The sequence below is a fragment of the Schistocerca americana genome, chromosome 4 (genome assembly GCF_021461395.2).
Source record: "Schistocerca americana isolate TAMUIC-IGC-003095 chromosome 4, iqSchAmer2.1, whole genome shotgun sequence".
In the NCBI taxonomy this organism is placed as follows: Eukaryota; Metazoa; Arthropoda; class Insecta; order Orthoptera; family Acrididae; genus Schistocerca; species Schistocerca americana.
This window is the reverse complement of record NC_060122.1, coordinates 109,771,977-109,792,546: the sequence shown is the minus strand read 5'-3', so window position 1 is coordinate 109,792,546 and position 20,570 is coordinate 109,771,977. Positions and strand designations below refer to the sequence as shown.

General features: G+C 39.6%; 1 protein-coding gene across 1 annotated transcript in view; it reads left to right on the top strand.

Annotated features, from left to right (window-relative positions):
- The window catches only part of LOC124612622 (transcription initiation factor TFIID subunit 1), a 226,135-nt gene that overhangs the window by 184,906 nt on the left and 20,659 nt on the right, over nt 1-20,570 (top strand). Inside the window, exons 20-22 of the mRNA XM_047140920.1 lie at nt 2,563-2,745; nt 2,890-3,141; nt 18,435-18,579. Coding sequence (XP_046996876.1) covers nt 2,563-2,745; nt 2,890-3,141; nt 18,435-18,579 — 580 coding nt within the window. The remainder of the gene's footprint in view (nt 1-2,562; nt 2,746-2,889; nt 3,142-18,434; nt 18,580-20,570) is intronic.

Genomic DNA, 20,570 nt, shown 5'->3' with positions numbered 1-20,570 from the left:
ATGGATTGTTGATTACAAGTGTGTAAATAATGCAGTGCTTTAGAATTATCTAAGAGGGCAACAGCTTCATCATCTACTTGAACCATATACACTGACTGGCACGAAAAATGCAGCATGTAATAAACAATGTGTAATTATGTAATTAATCAAAGTGTAGCACTTTATCCCATATTTTTAGATGGGATATGTTGTTGGTGTTGCTTTGTGAGTAAACAATTAAGTGTCAATTTTTTATTGCACTTGCCTTAATTGTTTCTCTCACGCAACCTTAAAAACACATCGCTAGGTTGCTTGGTGAAAGATGACTGCAGCATGCATCGTGTTATAGAAGTATTGGGAACTATACCTTCCACGATTTCCAGAAACCGTAAGAAGGTACAGGGAAACTGGAGGCTGCACAAGGAAACCAGGATCAGGCCCAAGAAGAGCAACATTGGCAAGAGATGAGCACTTCTTACATCTTCAAGTTCTCCGCAACCATCACACCATCATTGTCGAACACAAAATTGACTCCCCCAAGTTTGAGGCATCAGTGTTAGTGAGAGAACCATCCAAAGAAGACTGGAAGAAACCACTCTTCAATCCAGAAGACCTGATACAGGCCCAAAACTCACCAGAGAGCATTGCACCGCTTGACTGCATTTCCCAAGGGAATATCATGGCTGGAGAGTGCAGTAATAGGAACAAGGGTTATTCACCAGTGAGTCGCAATCTCATCTGCAGTGATCTGACGGTAGAGAGAGAGTTTCGAGAAGGCCTGAGGCAATGCACACCTGTTGCATGTTCTCATCCTGGATGCCTTTTCAGGACAGTTTTCTGATTGTGTGGGCATAAATCAGTGTGACTGCAAGGATGGAGTTGTTGGGTTATTTGGGGGAAGAGACCAAACGGCGAGGTCATCGGTCTCATCGGATTAGGGAAGGAAGTCGGCCGTGCCCTTTTAAAGGAACCATCCCGGCATTTGCCTGGAACGATTTAGTGAAATCATGGAAAACCTAAATCAGGATGGCCGGACGCAGGATTGAACCATTGTCCTCCCTAATGCAAGTCCAGTGTGCTAACCATGGTGCCACTTCACTCGGTAGAACTGCAGGGATGGATTTGGTCTTTGTGGTGCATGAAAGCCTTACAGGACATCAGTATGTGGAAGGAATCCTGTTGGAGCATGTTGTGCCTTTTGTTCCATTTATTGGTAATTGTTTTACACTAGTTCATGATAACGCATGTTCACATGTTGTGGGAACTGCGCACGGGTTCTTGGCTGAAGCAGAGATTCGTGCTGTGGCTTATCCTGCTCAAAACCCTGATTTGGATTGTATTGAGCATGTATGGGACCACCTGAGGAAATGGGCCCATTGGCACTATTCAAAACCATTCAAGACCTACAGGAGGCCTTCCTGAAAGAATGTGAGATGTTTCCTAAAGAGATAATTGCAAACTTTATCAGGAGAATGCCTGAAATGTTGGATTGCGATGTTTGGTACAGGAGAGGTAACACACACCCTTGAGGATGCAAAGAGGGGCCTGTGAAGTGTAGAAAACCAAAACAAAGATCCAGTACCTTCATGGGCTCAATTTACTTGAACTGTGAATTTGTTTGTGTTACTTCTACATCTCTGGCTTCATTTGTTTACAATTGGCATTGCGTTTTCGTGCCAGCCAATGTAGCTTCGTTTATTCTTCAGTCTATGTAAGATGAACTCTTTATAATGTATTTACTTTGTTGCTGTTTTATGATTTACATGTTAATATGTGGTACACTTGATTGTTGTGCAGTGCCCCAAACATTCATAAACCAACATCTTAACGTATTTCACGTATTTCTACTCATTAATGTGTTATGGCTTGATTTTGTGGGTTAGCACATCACTTAGAAAGGATTGATTGAACAAAATTGATCTGTGAGAATAATTTGTGGTGCTCATCCACAGAATGTTTGACATATCTTCAAGGAGTTAGGTGTTTTAAACCTCTTCACAGTGTGTGCATCCACTAATGAAGTTCATCATGAATAATCCACAACTTGAGAAGAATGGTAATGTCCCCAATTACAGTGCTAGTAATAAATAACAAAAATCATTTTTTTCATCTAGGGGTGTCAGCAGGTCAGATATGCAGCCACAAAAATCTTTAATCACTTTCCCAGCAACACAGAATGTGTGACAGGCAGCAAAGTAAATTTTAAATCTAGCCTAAAATCATTTCTTTCATGCAACTCCTATTTCACTGACGAATTTTCATTAAAGACTATTAGGATGTTTTGCTTAAAAAGAATCCTTTAAATTTTAGTGTGTCACTAGTTACATGAGTAATATTAAAGCTTAATGGGTCCATTCTTACTAAATTTAAGTCAGTGTGCTACAATGTAAAAGATCAGAATGTAACCATACTCTCCAAAAAACATCTATAGGTAGCCAGTAAACAGACTATTTCTGTATTATTTCAACAAAAATGATCTACAGAACATGTTACTAATGAACTAACTCAGAATAGTTTAGTGTATATATCGCCGTACTTTCTGTGTTACGGCAGTGACTACACAATATTAAATATTTTTGACAGGTCGGTCACATGCGTACAAATAAAGCGTGCCCACTGTACCAACCATCAGCACCGGCTCCTCCAGTTAATGTAGCAATGACAGAGGAACAGGAGGAAGAGATTGAAAAGCAACTGAATGCAGATGATGAAGACTTGGTTAATGTTGATGGAACTAAGGTGAAACTATCTAGCAAGTTACTTAAGGTACGTTACATCAGTTATCACTGAGTAATTAATGTTATATAATTCTCACTATGTAGTATCGATACCACAATTAGTGTGGTGAAGATGGAAATTGCTGTCAGATATGATTAGTAAATAACATTGTTCACTTTAAAAAATTATAAGGTGTTGCAGCATGCTGAAGAAATGAAGAGGAGAACATTACTACTAAAAGTTCCAAAAGATGCTGTCAGTTCTCGCAAACGCAGACGCGCAGTGAATGAAATGCATTGTGATTATCTGAAACGTCAGCAGAAGCCAGCCAATCGCCGTCGCACGGATCCGGTTGTAGTACTTTCTACCATTTTGGAAACCATATTGAATGAAATGAGGGACCTGCCAGATGTGCAGCCATTCCTGTTTCCAGTCAATGCAAAGGTTGGTAGAATACAATTATGAATAATTATGCAAATTGACAAATGGTGTTTACAGGTGACATATCTAGGATAATTTAAAATATCTATCTTAATTTCACTGTTGCTTTCTCTAGGTGTTTTGATGTTTGTGAGTGTGTGTCAAACAAGGAGTAGTCCACCTAGCTCTTGTGTTAAGTACTGAAGCCTTTCTTTTGTAGACTATTGCCATCTCAAAATACTGATGTGGAATATGCCTTTCAGGCATTCACACCCGCAGTTGTCATACAAGCAATATCTTTTTCTAATTGTATGTATCTGAGATGAGTCTTGGTATCAGTTCGAATGATAATTCTTATTGCTGTGCAAAAGTCACAACTGAACTAATAAGGGTCATATATGGAGCTACATAAAGTATTCATTCACTGATGATGCTCTGTAAGTATCCCCACCTCATGGTCAATGGTAATGATTTAAATTGTTTCATATTCTGAATTTATTGTAAAGAAGAAAAAAGATGTTGATGTATAGATTTTAACCTGTGGGTTGGGCACAGCTATACTGGTGAAATTGCAAAGCTCTAAAGAGTATGGAATGAGGGCGAAGGGGTAGAGATCAGAAACAGATCAGTAAAAACCTAATGTTATGGGTTGCATTCCTTGCAAATCAAGATGCTGCTGTTCAATCAGTGCTAATGGGCTTCCTTCATTCCCGCTGTAGTTCCACAAGTATGACGAGTCTGGAAACTGTGGCACTGAGGTCACGTCATACCCATCAATGAGTTTGCTTTTACTGAAGCAGACTGGAGTGTAAGGCTAGCCATAATTTATTGTTAGTACAAAAGATGAGTACACAATCATGCTTCTGTGAAGTAGCATTGACAAGGTGAAATGACCGATTGTCGGTATCGGAAGGCCTTTAACAAAGGACTGTTGAGGGTGTAAGATGAAAATTAATTGATACACTGTACACAGTTACAACTGGGTTCCATTAGAGGGGAGTTATGTCTGGAATAAGTTTCATGCTATGGTCCAAGCTTCAGAGAAAAAAAAAAATTCATTCAGCCCAAATAAAATTGTTGTATTCTTGTGTGAATTTTAAAATTTTCGCGGCAAATTGACTGTTCAAACAAATTTCCGGCTTGCAGCTGGTCATCGTTCAATACCTCGCACGTTATTTCAACAGGGCACCTGCATCTTCAGCTGAGCCGTCGCAGACTGGCGAAGACGTCCTCTGTTCTGCAATATAAAGCGCGCTGTAACTATTCTGCATATGCATCGAAAACTTGATAGGTGGACCACACTGCCCGCCGGCAGCGCCCTTGCTGGTGTAATAGTGGAACTCAGTCGCCCCCTGCGGTGGTGTGTATACCGTTATTACACAAATCTGAGCCACACTTTTTTTTCTGGCTTTTGCAATCCAAAAAATCGCCTGCAGCTTAGAATTGAGTGCAAAGTAAGCGGAAATTCTGAAAAATCTTGGTAGGTGCCGCCACAACTAACTTCTGCCGTCGAATATATGTTGCACTACACAGGCATGCTTTGCACGCACAAAGATAAATACTACTCTTCGCCAGAAGATGGGTAGTATGACACTACCCGAAATGTTGCGAGATACCAACGCTACCACACGGCTGGATACCTGAGAAACCTTCATCGAGATAAATACTGGCGCCAGAACCTCTGCATCAGTAAATAAATTAAAAGAAAAGGTAGAAGAATGTAAACATTATGCCATGTATTCTTTCACTTTTCCTGCTATCTCATTTAAATCCTGTCTGCCTAATAAACTACGAAACTAGAGTGAGACAACAGCAAACATGGAAGAATATACATAGCGTGTCATGTTTATATTTGTATTATTCTTATGCTGAATAGTGATACAGTCAGAAATGAAACATGGCAACTGACTAGATTTTTAAATCTAAGATGACTCTAATTGCTGTGCAGAATATAATGTACTAAAGAGACGTCTGCAAAGATTTTGAAACTAAGAAAAATTTTCGCTAAACTCTCGTTCAGAACATCATCTATCATACGCAGTCTATTATTTGGTTCTTGTTGATCATTATCAAAGAAAGCAGCAGTGTAAGTAACAACAAATAGCAGTCTCTTGCCATTGTTTCGCTTATGAGACAATTCCTCTCATATTTTTTTTTTTATTTTAAGCCGCAGTAGCACACACAAAACCAAGCTATGCCACGAGCGGTGAGAGGTCATAAACAATCATTATCAGAATGCGACAAACAATGCATGACACAGTACAATAATGCATTTTCAGTTTAGAGTGACGTAAACACCTATAACAAAGAGAACGGCACTTATCAGATCAAAGCAAAATAAGCAATCGATTCAAACCAGACGAAGCACATGAAAAAGAAAGGGAACCCATATAAATATGGATGGAGCACCTTTCACATAGCAATGGCTACTTGGTAAAGCTTAACTGTTAAGCTTATGACTCGAACCAAACTACTGTAGTCCATTTGACCTAAATTGTGTCTCATCTTACAATGGACCAGCTTTGTTTTGATTTGGAGGTGGAGTTTAAAACTTTTATTCCCCTTGAATTTTGAGTCTCGAATTTCAGGTGCGGCTTAGATTTGGGAAATTTTTTTTCCTTGATTTTGAGTCTCATTTCAGGTGCAGCTTAGATTCGAGTGTGGCTTCGATTTGAGTAAATACGGTAAAGATAAGATGTGCGGTCTACTAAGTGACTCTAGCTATAGGAGGATTGATTACGATCCTACAGGACGTGTGCAACAGAAAACTTCAGCACTTCCTCCTCCTTACCGCAAGAGACCATCCAGAGGTTAAGACCACATGGTTGTGTACCACAAAGACTGTATGGGCTTCGAAGGGTTCGTAAAGAGGGTCTTCGTCTGCGTCCAATTGTGAGCAACATTGGAGTTCTTACATATAATTTAGCAAAACTTCTTCACTTCTTTGCTGAGACCTTTCATGGGCAAGTGCTCTCATCACATATGAAACTCAGCTGATTTTGTCTCATGTTTTACAAAAGCTCCTCTTGCAGATTCTTTGACACTGATTGGTAACATGTTTCCTGTTGATATAACTGCTTTGTTTAGGCACGCTCTTTCCTCAACTTATTTTATGTTTAATCAAGAATATTTTGAACAGACTGATGGTGTCGCCATGGGTAGCCCCCTGTCTCCCTTGGTGGCCAACCTTTTTATGGAGGATTTTGAGGAGAGAGCACTTGAATTAGCTTCCCTGAAACCAACAGTTTTTTGGAAGTATGTGGATGATACTTTCATAGTGTGGCCTCATGGAGAAGACAAATTAATGGAGGTTCTACATCACCTCAACTCCATTCATAGCAACATCCAGTTCACTGTGGAAATAGAGAAAGATGGTTGTTTGTCTTTCTTGGATGTCCTAGTTCAAAAGAAGAATAATGGTTCTATAGGGCATCCAGTTTATTGGTAGCTCACTCATACTGATTTGTTCCTGCAAGCATCGAGTTGCCATCACCTGTCGCAAACCCTGAGTGTGCTTAAAACACTTGTTCATAGAGCTCATACTGTCTCAGATCTAGATAGCTTACCTCAAGAACTCACCCATATAAAGATAGTATTCAATGAAAATGGGTATTCTATCCGGCAGATTAACAGGGCACTAACAGTTAAAACTAAAAAGCAGGAAGTGGATAAAGAGGAGAACATGCCGGAACAATCTTTAGCTTTTCTTCCTTTCGTTGGCAACACTTCGTTTAAAATAGCAAGAATCCTTCAAAAATTTCAGGAAAAAGTGGTTTTCTGCCCACCATTGAAGATTGTGGACCTAGTGGAATCAGTAAAGGATAATCTGTTACTACAAAAGGCTGGAATTTACAAGATACCATGCCAATGTGGTATGGCTTACATAGGTCAAACCACTCGCACCGTGACAGAACGCTGCACTGAACATCAATGTTACACCTGCCTTTTGCAGCCAAGCAAGTCTGCTATTGCTGAACATTATATTTCCACTGGACATTCAGTGGAGTATGAGAAAACAATGATTTTGTCCACAGCAACATCTTTCTGGGACTCCATTATTAAAGAATCCGTAGAAATATGCCTGGCGGAAAATTTGTTGAACTGTGACAGTGGCTACCAGCTGGACAGTGCATGGACTCCCATCATCTCCACTATTTGCTGAAATCAAAGACGACAGAGTGCGCTGATGGCCGCGACAAACAGCAACGCAGAGGGTGACTGAGCTCCGCTATTCCACCAGCACAGGCGCTGCCAGTGGGCAGTGTGGTCCATCTATCAAGCTTTCGACACATGCGCAGAATAGTTACTGCATGCTATATATTGCAGAACGGAGGACATTTTTGCCAGTCCGCGACAGCTCACCTGAAGATGACTGGCAGGTGCCCAGTTGAAATATCGTGTGAGGTATTGGACGACGATCTGCTGCAAGCCCAAAATTTGTTTGAACTGTTGTATTCTTGTTTATTTCACCTCCACCAGGAGAAAAACTATGTGCTGCGTCAACCAGAAACTTCATTGTTATACCCTAATAACTAAAAACCAAGCTTTTTTTTTGTATTCTCTTAGTCATGGTAACTTGTGTTTATTGGCTAACAGCAAATTGCTTAGCTTATTATTTGTTTCTGTAAATTTTTTGAAGATTGTTATAAATTTATTTTAATAATTAATCACTGTTTAATGGTTGCACTTCATCCTTATGTCATGTTTTCTAGTGCTATCATTACACTCTTGGTAAGATCTGAAAAGTGTGTGTTTGGTGAAGTAATTGTTAGACAATTCTCTGAATGGATATTAAATATTAAAATAATTGTTTATGTCATTTAGGCAGGACAGACATTGTGTGGCATTTCAACTTGAGAATGCAGGGTTACCACAGGTTCTGGAAATCAGGAAATTTCTAACACATCAGGAAAATTTGGAAAAAAAACCACCAGGAAAATTTCATTTTTTTCTCAGTAGATGAAATGGTTCGTTTGCTGAGGTGTCGTGCATCATCGCTGGCTTGGTGCAGCTGAGTATGTGCGCCACTTCCTTCTCCCTCATTCCTACTTCTCTCCTTCCTACCACTGCGCTCAGCTTGCAGTCAGTGCTGCCACCAATTCTTGTGGCTAGCCTAGCACCTGCCAATGAGAGGCAGGGGGCGTGACGAGTGGTTTGTGGTTTGTTTGGATCTGATTCTCAAAAACTGTAGATACAGTGGCTGGAGATGGCAGTCATGTGTGCCTGAGTTGGGAGGGGCGGGAGGGAAAGGGGGGTGGGGGAGAGGGTGGGGGGTGGGGGGTGGGGGGGGGGAGCAACTGGCAGCACTGACTTTTTAAGTCCACCTGGGCAAATGGATGGGTGAAATGCAAGGTACTGGGACAGCAGGTAAGTTGGTAAGGTGTGTAGGACAAGAAGGATTAAGATTATATAAGGTGGTGATTTGGGGGAAGAGGACCAAACAGCGAGGTGATCAGTCCCATCAGTTTAGGGAGGGATGGGGAAGGATGTGGGCCATGCCCTTTCAAAGGCACCATCCCGACATTTGCCTGAATTGATTTTAGGGAAATCACGGAAAACCTAAATCAGGATGGCCAGACACAGCTATATAAGGTGGCAGGATGTTTATTAATTCTGGTATAAGAAGAATGAGCGAATGGTTTGTGTGTGTGTGTGGGGGGGGGGGGGGGGGGGCTGCGCGTGTGTGTGTTTGTTGTGATGGTTTCATTTTTGGTTACTGTTTTGGCTACACAGTTTGACAGCCCTTTGCATAAGTAGAGAGTTGATTAATTTTCATATCAACATAGAACAGCACTGTTGGGAAATGATGTGGCTGCTTTTACACATGATCCTACTATTGATCAGTTAAGAAATGCCCTTGATTTTAATGTTTTAGGAGATTGTATGTGGTGTATGTGTTTTAGGAGATTGTATGTGGTGGTCTCACAGGGGACAGAACTGAGAGCCAAAGAGGCACGGGGTAAAATACAATAATTTGTAACTTGCATGATGAAGTGCCACTTTGGAGGAGCAGTGAATAACAACAAAATCCTGAGTTCAGATTGGAATATTTATCATAAGGATAGGTTAGTCACCAACAGTGGTGGTATATTTATTGCAGTAAAGAACTCGATAATATCTAGCAAGGTGGTCATGGATCCTAACTGTGAGTCAGTGTGGGTGAAACTGAGCACCAAAGGTTGGTCAGAGATGGTAGTCGGATGCTTTTATAGACTGCCTAGGTGAGATGTGGAGCACCAATGGAAAAATTCAAAAGCAGCATTTTCAGTATGCCTAAGGCAAGTATGTTCTGAGCAAGGTCTTAAGGATTGGGAAAGACCCACTGTGGTTTAATAGCTGTGTTAGAAAACTGCTCTGTAAACAAAGAGAGCTTCATCTCAAATTCAAAAAAAGTCAAAACCTAGTTGACAAACAAAAGCTGAATGAAGTGAAGATGAGCGTAAGGAGAGCAATGAGAGAAGTGTTCAGTGACATTGAAAGTAAAATTTGATCAGCCGATCTTGAGTAAAAGTCCTAAGAGGTTTTGGTCTTATTTAAAATCAGCAAGTGGTTTGACATCATTTATTTATTCACTCAGGAGTTGATACTACCACCGGAATGGAAGATATCAGAGAGAAGGCTGAAATACTGAATTTGGTCCATTTCGATTATCGTATGAACATTGAAATGGCTGATATTGAGTTAACGGATCACGTAATAGAAAGGCAACTACAATCACTTAGTAGTGAAAAGGCATCAGGACCAGATAAGATACCTATACGATTCTACAAAGATTATGTGAAAGAACTTGATGCTCTTGTAACAGCAGTTTAACGTAGATCGCTGGAGCGATAGGAAAAAAGTGCGGGTCATTCCCCTTTTCAAGAAGGGCCATAGGACAGATGCACACAATTACAGACCTATATCGTTGATGTCAGTCTGTTGTAGAATTATGGAACATGTTCTATGCTCAAGAATTATGACGTTTTTGGAGAATGAAAATCTCCTCTATAAAAATCACTGTGAATTCCGTGAGCAGAGATCTTGTGAACCTCAATTCGCTCTATTCCTCCATAAGATTCAAAGCACTGATGAAAATGGTGTTCCTTTACTCCAGAAAGGCATTTGACACATCCCGCATTGCCATTTAGTCCAAAAAATGAGTTTATCGAGTATCAGACCCTATTTGCAACTATATTCAATATTTCCTTGCAGATATTACATAGCATGTTGCTCTTAACGGAAAATTATCAACAGATTTAAAGATAATTTCTGGATTACCCGAAGGTAGAGTGATAAGATTGTTATTGTTTACTATGTATATAAATGATCTAGTAGAAAGTGTTGGGCACTCTTTAAGACTGTTCACAGATGTCTGTTACAGAGTAGCAATACCAGAAGACAGTATTTATTTGCAGAATGACTTGCAGAGGATTGATAAATGGTACAGGGTCTGGCAGTTGACCCTGAACATAAATAAGTATAACATATTGCACATATGAAGGAAAAGAAAGCCACTACTGTGCAACTACACTGTCAGTAAAAAAAAAAAAAAAACTGGTGGAAACGGCAGAGCAGCCTTAAGTGGAATGACCATATAAAACAAACAGTAAGATAAGCAGATACCAGACTGAGATTTTTAGGAAAAATCTTAAGGAAATGTAACTCATCCACAAAGGAAGTGGCTTATAAGGTACTTGTTTGACCAATTCAGACAACATATTACTTCCTCCCACATACATTTCGAGCAATGACTACAATGAGAAAATTCAAGAAATTAGAGCCAGTACGTAGGCTTACTGACACTTATTCTTCCCAAGCCCTATTCATGTGTGGAAAATGGTAGCGGGATCAATAAGTGGTACCAAAAGTACCATCTGCAACACACCATGAATCCACTTGTAGATTATGATGTAGTTGTAAATGTAAGTGGAATAGCCTTCATTTCAGCATTCAGTGAGAGGTAAATGAAGCCTTGGCAAAAGGTTTTATGATTCAAGAACTGGATGATATTGCAAGCTAATGACAGGACTGGTTAGTAATTGATTCACAGTGGTGATGGTTTTTTTCTGGTTGTGGTAAAAAATGGCATGCGATATTTGTTTATGAATCAGTTGGTGGGATATTTCTGTCTGTGAAGTCCCAAACATCATTTACCTGCACATGAGTGATTGATTATGCTCAATTTTTGCTTTTCACTGTGGAATTTCCTTTACCATAATAACAGAGCCTTTTCACTTGTATCAGTTGGTAGGTAATATATACAAAGGAGGTAAATAAAGGCAGAAATAAGGAGCCAGATTTTGCTTGGAAAACAAAAGGATAACAGATTGTTTATTATATTCTAATTTGAAGCAAGTTACTTATTTTGCTTTTTTGTGCACATTTACAGTTTAATTCTTAAATTCCTTGCATAATTGCATAGTTAATAGGCATAGTCCCATGTTTTATTAACTGTATAGAGTAGATTTACACCATTTGTAATGCTGCTGTCATTTGTTTTGAACAGCCAGCGACTGTTTTAAACAGCTCAGTCAGGTGTCAGCTTCCTCTCGTGAACTATCAGAAGAACAGATTGTTTGTTTTTGACAGTGAGCATTGAACTAGTGTCAAGCGTCACCCTGATATTTTTGTTTGAATTTTACGATATGTGCATGCTGTGTACGGATGCAGCAGGAGCTGGCCGCAGTTTTCGAATAGCTGAGGGTGTTGGCCAAGGCTAGCCTTTTGTGGGCTGCTGCCCAGGGCTGAGTGGTGGCAGAGAAACTGGCTCATCGCTTGGGAGAATCAACGTCATTTGTTTGAAGCAGTGAGACTGTGTGGGGACTGGCCCTCTGGGCCCACTCATTTACCCTGTGAATGGTGAATGGACAAGTGGCTGCTCTTCCAGCAGAGTCTGAGCACCCACACAGGGTAAAAGGTTTGATAGTTATCTGGATCTCTAATGTACACAATGTGATCAAAAGTATCTGGACACCTGGCTGAAAATGGCTTACAAGTTCGTGGCACCCTCCATCAGTAATGCTGGAATTCAATATGGTGTTGACCCACCCTTAGCCTTGATGACAGATTCCACTCTCGCAGGCATACATTCAATCAGGTGCTGGAAGGTTTCTTGGGGAATGGCAGCCCATTCTTCACAGAGTGCTCCACTGAGGAGAGGTATCGATCTCGGATGTCAGGCCTGGCACGAAGTCAGCATTCCAAAACATCCCAAAGGTGTTCTATTGCATTCAGGTGTGGACCCTGTGCAGGCCAGTCCATTACAGGGATGTTATTGTCATATAACCACTCAGTCACAGGCCGTGCATTATGAACAGGTGCCCGATTGTGTTGAAATATGCAGTCGCCATCCCTGAATTGCTCTTTAACAGTGAAAAGCAAGAAGGTGCTTAAAACATCAATGTAGGCCTGTGCTGTGATGTGCCATGCAAAATAACAAGGGGTGCAAGCCCCCTCCATGAAAAACATGGCCAAACCATAACACCACTGCCTCCGAATTTTACTGTTGGCACTACACACGCTGACAGATGACATTCACCGGGCATTTGCCATACCCACACACTGCCATCAGATCACCATATTGTGTACCATAATTCATCACTCCACACAACGATTTTCCACTGCTCAGTCCTCCAATGTTTATGCTCCTTGCAGCAAGCGAGGCATCGTTTGGCATTTACCAGCATGTTGTGTGCCTTATGAGCAGCTGCTCGACCATGAAATACAGTTTTCTCACCTCCCGCTAACTGTCACAGTACTTGAAATGGAACCTGATGCAGTTTAGTATTACTGTGTGATGGTCCGGATAGATGTCGGCCTATTACATATTATGACCCTCTTCAACTGTCGGTGGTCTCTGTCAATCAACAGACGAGGTCAGCCTGTACGCTTTTGTGCTATACTGTCCCTTCGCATTTCCACTTCACTATCACATGGGAAACAGTGGACCTAGGGATGTTTAGGAGTGTGGAAATCTCACGTACAGATGTATGACACAAGTGAGACCCAATCATCTGACCACACTCGAAGTCTGTGAGCTCCGTGGTGCGCCCCTTTCTGTTCTCTCATGATGTCTAATGACTACTGAAGTTGCTGGTATGGAGTACCTGGCAGTAGGTGACATCACAATCCACCTCATATGAAAAACATATGTTTTTGGGGGTGTCTGGATGCTTTTGATCACATAGTGTATGTTGCATTATGAGGCCTCTTAGCGAAATAATGTCCATGGCTGAAAAGAAGTCCAATTTGCACACAGTATGTCTGCTGTGAGGCTTCATCTGTGGAAGAGACCGTTCCTGCGGCTATCAGGGAGGGTGCATTCAGCTTCAAGTTGTGGCTCCTGTCAGCAACAATGATGTCTGTCACTTCTCTTCTGTGATCATCCGTAGTTCAAATGGACGGTTGTGACACAATGCTTGTGACTCAGTGCAGTATACAATCAAACAATGGGAAATCCAGGATGGCATGTGACAATATTATGAAAAGGATAGTTGCTACTCACCATATAAGAAAGATGCTGAGTCACAGATGGGCACAACAAAAAGACTGTCACAAATAAAGCTGTTGGCTACTAAGGCCTTTGTCAAGAATGGACCACACACACACACACACACACACACACACACACTGCAGTGTGGCTTCAGTTGCCTGTTGTGTGTGTGTGTGTGTGTGTGTGTGTGTGTGTGTGTGCGCTCCATTCTCGACAAAGGCCTTGGTAGCCGACAGATTTATTTGTGACAGTCTTTTTGTTGTGCCCATCTGTGACTCAGCATCTTTCTTATATGGTGAGTAGCAACTATCCTTTTCATAATATTGTCACATTCCATCCTGGATTTCCCATTGTTTGGTTGTATACTGCATTGTGTCACAAGAGGAGGTCCACTGACCGGTTCCATTACCCATTGCAAAGCGACATAAAATGGAATGAGCACAGAAAAGCAGTATTAGCAAAGGCAAATGATCAACTAATTTAAGGAAAGTGTTGCTCATCTTGAAGGAGACCGCATACAGAATTCTAGTGCAGTCCATTATTGAGTACAGCTAGTGTGTTTGGGATCCCCACCAGGTTGGATTAAAGGTAGACACTAAAACCGTTCAGAGGTTTCTGCTTGATTTGTTACCTGAAGGTTCGATCAACAAGCGAGTATTATAGAGACACTTTATGAAATGAGATGGGAATCCCTGGAGGGAAGACAGTGCTATTTTTGCAAACTGCTATTGAAAAAATTTAGAGAATTGGCATTTGTGGCTGACTGCACAATGATTCTACTGCCACTGACACATATTTCACATAAGGACCGCAAAGACAACATGAGAGAAATTAGGGCTTCTATGGAGGCATATAGAATGTTATTTTTCCTTCACTCCATTTGTGAGTGGAACAGGAAAGGTACCCATGCATCATATGGTGACTTTGGTGACTTGTGGAGTATCTATCTAAATATAGTAAAGATTATTCATGTGAGATGTCAGAAGTTAAAAACAAAATGAAAGGTCTTACAAACAGAAGATTTCAGAGTAAGAGGAGAGCTTCATAAAGCAGAAATGCTGACAAACCAGTGTACTTATACTTAAACATCAGAGAAATTTTGTCATGACAAAATTGTTGATGACTTTGAGTGTTGTTTGGAGCAAAATACAGGAATTGAGTGAATAAAACTTACAAAATGTGCACAGTGCGATCTATTCAATGATCTTTCCAACTTTTGCAGCTTTACCACAATTATTCACCAGAATACGGCACTGTCAAAAATTTTTGAAATTTAGCTACTCATTTTGTCAGTGAACTAAAATTTTGTTTATCATTTTTAGTCATTTAGCAAACCTGTACACAATCTGAACATAATCTGACATATTTGAGTGGAGGTCATCTCCAAAACTACGTAACTTGATATGGAATAAGTCCCTCACACACTCAATATTTATTGCACAATATTATTGACCACCTAAGACCAGTATTGACAGTTTGGACAAGATACTCAAGAAAACAGCAGAATTTTAAAAATATTGATGGACATTTTCCATCTTTATTACCTGCATCTTGTGACATTATGGTATGTTCATATTTTTAGTGCTAAACTGTAATTAGATGGTTTTTTTATCATTTGGCAGTTACATCCGATTTTGTCATTTACATATGGCATGTTGCCATTGAACTATATAACCGCTTAGTTTTAACTTCATTCCCTAGTTATTTTTGTAATTTTAAAATTATTTGGACTTAAGTACAAACTTTCTAAGATTTTTGTCTTATTGACAGTTACATAAGACTCACCTTTCACAAACGGCATATGCCACTTAACTATGGGTCAGAGTTCCTGACTGCATTCCATTGTTACTTTTATAATTTTAAAGTTACTTGGATTTACATGTAAGCTTTTTGAGATTTTTGGTCATAAATCTTTTTGGGAGGTACAGCCTGGCTCACTTGCATTGAAGTTCTTGACTACGTACAGCGGTAGTCATGTTGACCCATAATATGAATGCATGACATGTGTATTCTACTCTTGTTTTGTGATTTGAATGGAAGGTCATCTTAAAAGCAGTAACATAATACTGGGTTGTTACATGTTCACTTTTACTAGTAGTGTTGGCTCTCCTTATTATTTTATTCAGGTGATACTCATTGATTTATATCCAACTCTATTGTACAAAATTTTCTAATTGTATTTTTCCTCTACATGTCTACAGTTCTGAAGATGATTGTAGAAAGCAACCAAAACTAGTCATGATGCTTTAAATGTATAATGAAAATTGCAGTGTAGGCATTAACAGTTTTTTTACATTAAATATTTTTATTTAATGAGATACCTTGTCATCCACAGTAGCAGAGGAAACTGAAGATCATGATATCATGACAGTAAACAGATATGTTTATTTTACTTGCAGCAGTTCTCAGATATGTTTATTTTACTTGCAGCAGTTCTCAGAATTGGCAAATAGTCAGAGCAGCTGTCCAGTGAGCGAACATGTTTATTTTTCTTGCAAAAGTTGTCACAGCACAGACGTAAGATCGTGTAAGCTATCAATTACAATAATTGTGTTTTTTCATTTCCGATAGTTGTTACATGGGAAACAGACAGTACACAATAAATCATACATTTTGGTTCCTTAATTCATAATTAGTTGTTTTGGTTTATGAATTGGTGCTGCCAATGAAAAAGTACCTATTCCATTGAAATGTTTACAGAAAGGTCCTTGGACATACTTGGACCGTTCTTCATCATTTCTGCTTGTGTTTTGCAAAGCAAGCAACTCATCTGCAATGCAGATACACATTATTGAGCACTGACATGTTCACTATGATGACAGTGTTCTAACTTACGTATCCAAAACATAAGTATTGTGCAATATTATTGTGTCATTCTTGGCCTTGCACATTAGTGCCATATGTTGTCCCAGTATTATTGTGTCAATAATATTGAATATGATCCTCATGAATCAGTTCTCAGATTAAATGCTCAAGGTAATTTTCTGACTAGACATTTAGAGCATCATCACGATAATCCCTGGCCCTACCACTTGTCATACTCACTTGAAACTTTCAGTCTATACCTGGTATGTAGAAAACTCCCCCTGCTACAACATAACCAGAACATCAGTATGCAACCTTCCTCAAGTTTTGTAGGAAATGTACTACTAGTACAGTTGCTGAGACATGGGATCTACAAAAGCACCTGATTACCATGTTTGATCCACCTTAAATTAATTAAACTAAATTATTTCACATTTTGAATCCTCACTCACGTCATTAGATATTATCATATTATTTTTAAGTACAAAACCTACCTCCACCGCTGGTGACCAACCTGTCTTTGTGATACACATTCCAGTCAGAATTTAAAATTTCATTGCCACTAACTTTTGGTTTCAGCCAGCTTTCTGTTCCTAGCATTATATGGGCATTATTACCATTTTTAAGTGAGGGAGCCTTTCCATGGATGGTCCTGCTATTAAATAACATTACATTATCATTTTCCTTCTTCAGTCTTCTACGACAAATGTTACTCTCTGTAATTGGTGGGATTTATATTCTCTCCTCCCCGTCCTTTTTTCCCCCTAAGGTAAGCCTTTCCGCTCCAGGGATTGGAATGACTCCTTACCCTCTCCCTTAAAACCCACATCCTTTCGTCTTTCCCTCTCCTTCCCTCTTTCCTGATGAGGCAACAGTTTGCTGCGAAAGCTTGAATTTTGTGTGTATGTTTGTGTTTGTTTGTGTGTCTGTCGACCTGCCAGCACTTTCATTTGGTAAGTCACATCACGGACGAGACTAGCTGCTTTCACAGTTCAGCCAGCCACCTACGGGACTCAAAGATGGCCACTGAACCCAGACAGCAGATGTCATTTGTGCCAACATCAGTCAACGCTTACATCTGGCTGCGACCAACATGCTTAGTAGCAGCTGACGGGGTCTGCTCCATGCCTCGAATGAGACCTGCTGGCAAGCATATCTGTCTTCTGTTTTCTTAAGGGGTTCCATTATCTGCCCAATCTTGAAGTTCCCAGTGCTGTACTGTCAGCAGTGAGTAAGACCTCATGTGTTTTAAGGCGTAAGGGGCAGCCATGTAATCGGTACCCACTTTCATTGTCTGCCTAGAGATTTGTGGCCGTGTCAGTGTTCACAATTCATCTTTAGGTGAGTGTAAACTAGCCAAGTCAAGCATACCAGAAGGCAGTGTGACATCAAGGATATCAAGCAGTGCTAAATGTGGCAGAGAGACCACAGCTTTTGCCACAGGTACCTCGTTATGCCACTGTATTGCTTGGCAGTAGTCTGTCGACAGTTTTCAACTACACAGCTGACATAGTCCCTATCTGCCTTTTAGTGTGTCAGTTTTACAGTAATAACTATAATACTAACCCACGCAACAATAGCACTTCTGCTGTGCTGCTCCTGGCTATCACAAAAGGTCAGCACAAGCAACACTGATGCTCAAAGAATACGCAAACACTTAGAAAAACAATTAATAAATACTGCTTAGTATAGATAAATATGCAGATAATGTTCACTTCTTCACAAATACATGTAAGAAAAAGACCAAACTAAACACTGTGTGTAAACTTGGTGGCTGTTCTTGCTTTGGCAGCTGCTCCCTTCGAATATACTACGAAAGTTATAAGAAATTTAATATTGTTTTAAATTGTTTGTAAGTGTGGTTTTGTTGGTACTATGTGGTTTTGATTAATTAATCATATACACTGCATGCTTTTGTGTCAGTGATTTATGTATAATAACAACATTGTTGTTTATTTTGTATTGATGCCAGACATTTATGATCTGTCACTAAGAGAAAAAGAGAGGGTGTGTTTCTTCAACATGTACTGTTTTCTAGGTTGTACCGGACTATTATAAAATTGTGAATCGCCCAATGGATCTGCAGACAATACGTGAAAATCTGAGAATGAAGAAGTATCAGAGCAGAGAGGAGTTTCTAGCTGATGTTAATCAGATTGTTGAAAATTCAACACTTTACAATGGTAATAATCCAGAAAACATATTTGTAATTGAGGCAGTGTAAGTTGATCCCTGACAGTTGTAGTGGGCTGGGCATGGCAGCCAGTAACGTAATACAATTTTGTAAAGATCTCTGTGGCGACGTCTCAGTTTTGTCACAGCTCTGTAGACGACTATTGTTTCTGCCTACAGCCGTTGGTGCTTCACAGCTGAAAGTTGGCAACACTACTGTGAGCTGTAAGGGATCCTCTTCCATCTCGACTATAAGTAAATTTGAAATTCTATGTCTCTGCTTTGCATTTGCTCTTAACATACTCCAATTTCTTAACTGGTTTGTGACTCAATGATTTCATTGTATTAAACTTCCTTCAAATGTAACCAGCACAGTATGAAAATTACTTATTGAATTAATATATTCAGAATTATTTATTTCTAATTTCTGCTACCAGTCACTTTTTTTAATATTTCTTGTTTAATCTAACATAATACAATGTGTTTCGAACATGTTCTGTTCATCTTCAGGCGTTTATACATACATACATACAGAGAAATGTTACTTAAAAAGAAACAGTCTTAAACTAGATTACTCTAGAACTCTTTGTCCATTGTTTGTTTCTGTTCTTCAACAGTTTTAAGCCATTTCTAACTCAGTAGATTCTAGATATGTCAGTGTAAATAATTGACTACAAATCAGTCAGTACCAAGAATATTGATACAAAACCTTGATAATCGATACAGACTCACATGCTACAGTCCGCCATCTTGTGTTGTGTGCATAACATCGAAGCAATTTGTGCAGTGAATTCCATTGGTAATCAGTGACAAAACATGATATGCAGTAGTGTAATGTCAATCAAAAGCTCCGCCATTACACCAGTGATGCAAGTGAAGTAGCAAGATGATGAAATCGTAAGTGATCAACCATCATATAAAAGCCTTTCACACTATTTTCGTAACACATAACTGATGCAAATCTATCTGCATTCTATACAGACTGTGACATCATACATATACATAGTCAACCACAAGAAACAAAACCAGCAGAAGACATCACTGATTTCAATTTCTAGCCATACACTGCCCCCCCTCCCCAATGCCACACCAGCTGCTACAGTAACAAACAACGGACAAAGAGTTATAGATTAATCTAGTTTAAGACTGTTTCTTTTTAAGTAACATTTCTATGTATGTATGTATGTATGTATAAACGCCTGAAGATGAACAGAACATGTTCGAAACACATTGTATTATGTTAGATTAAACATAAAATATTAAATAAAGTGACTGGTATCAGAAATTAGAAATAAATAATTATCCCACACAGTCACGGTTCACAAACATAGCCATTATGGCCGAAAATAATTAATATTCAGAATTCATTCAATCATACTTACAAGTGAGAAACTGCTATGTTGCATCCAGTAGCTGCTGCAGTGAGCCAGAGGCTTGTACCCTGCAGTTGCACACAAGGTTTCTCGTGCAGGAGAATGGTGATGCTGCAAATGGGTCACTATTAATTCTCACATTTCAGAATAAAGAAGTGTTGGAGATGGTGAATGGAAGATTCCATTTTATTGGCAGAACACTTGGAAGATACAACATATCTACTAATGAGTTTGCTCACACGTGACTTATCCGTCATCTTCCGGAGTATTGCTGTATGGTATGGGCTCCTTATCAGACAGGATTGATATAGATCATAAGCAAAGTTCAAAGAAGGGCAGTTCATTTTGTATTATTATGAAATAGGGTGAAGAGTGTCACAGAAAGGAACAAGAGTTGTGGTGACAGTAATTAAATCAGGCTTTTTAATTGCAGTGAGATCTTTTTGTGAAATTTCAATCACCAACTTACTACACCAAATGTGAAATATTTTGTTGACTTCCACCTACATAGGAACAAATGTCCATCACAATAAAATAAGAGAAATCAGATCTTGAACAGAAATACTTAGATTTTTTTCCCATGTGCCATTCAAGAATGGAGCAATTGAGAAACAGTCTAAAAGTGATTC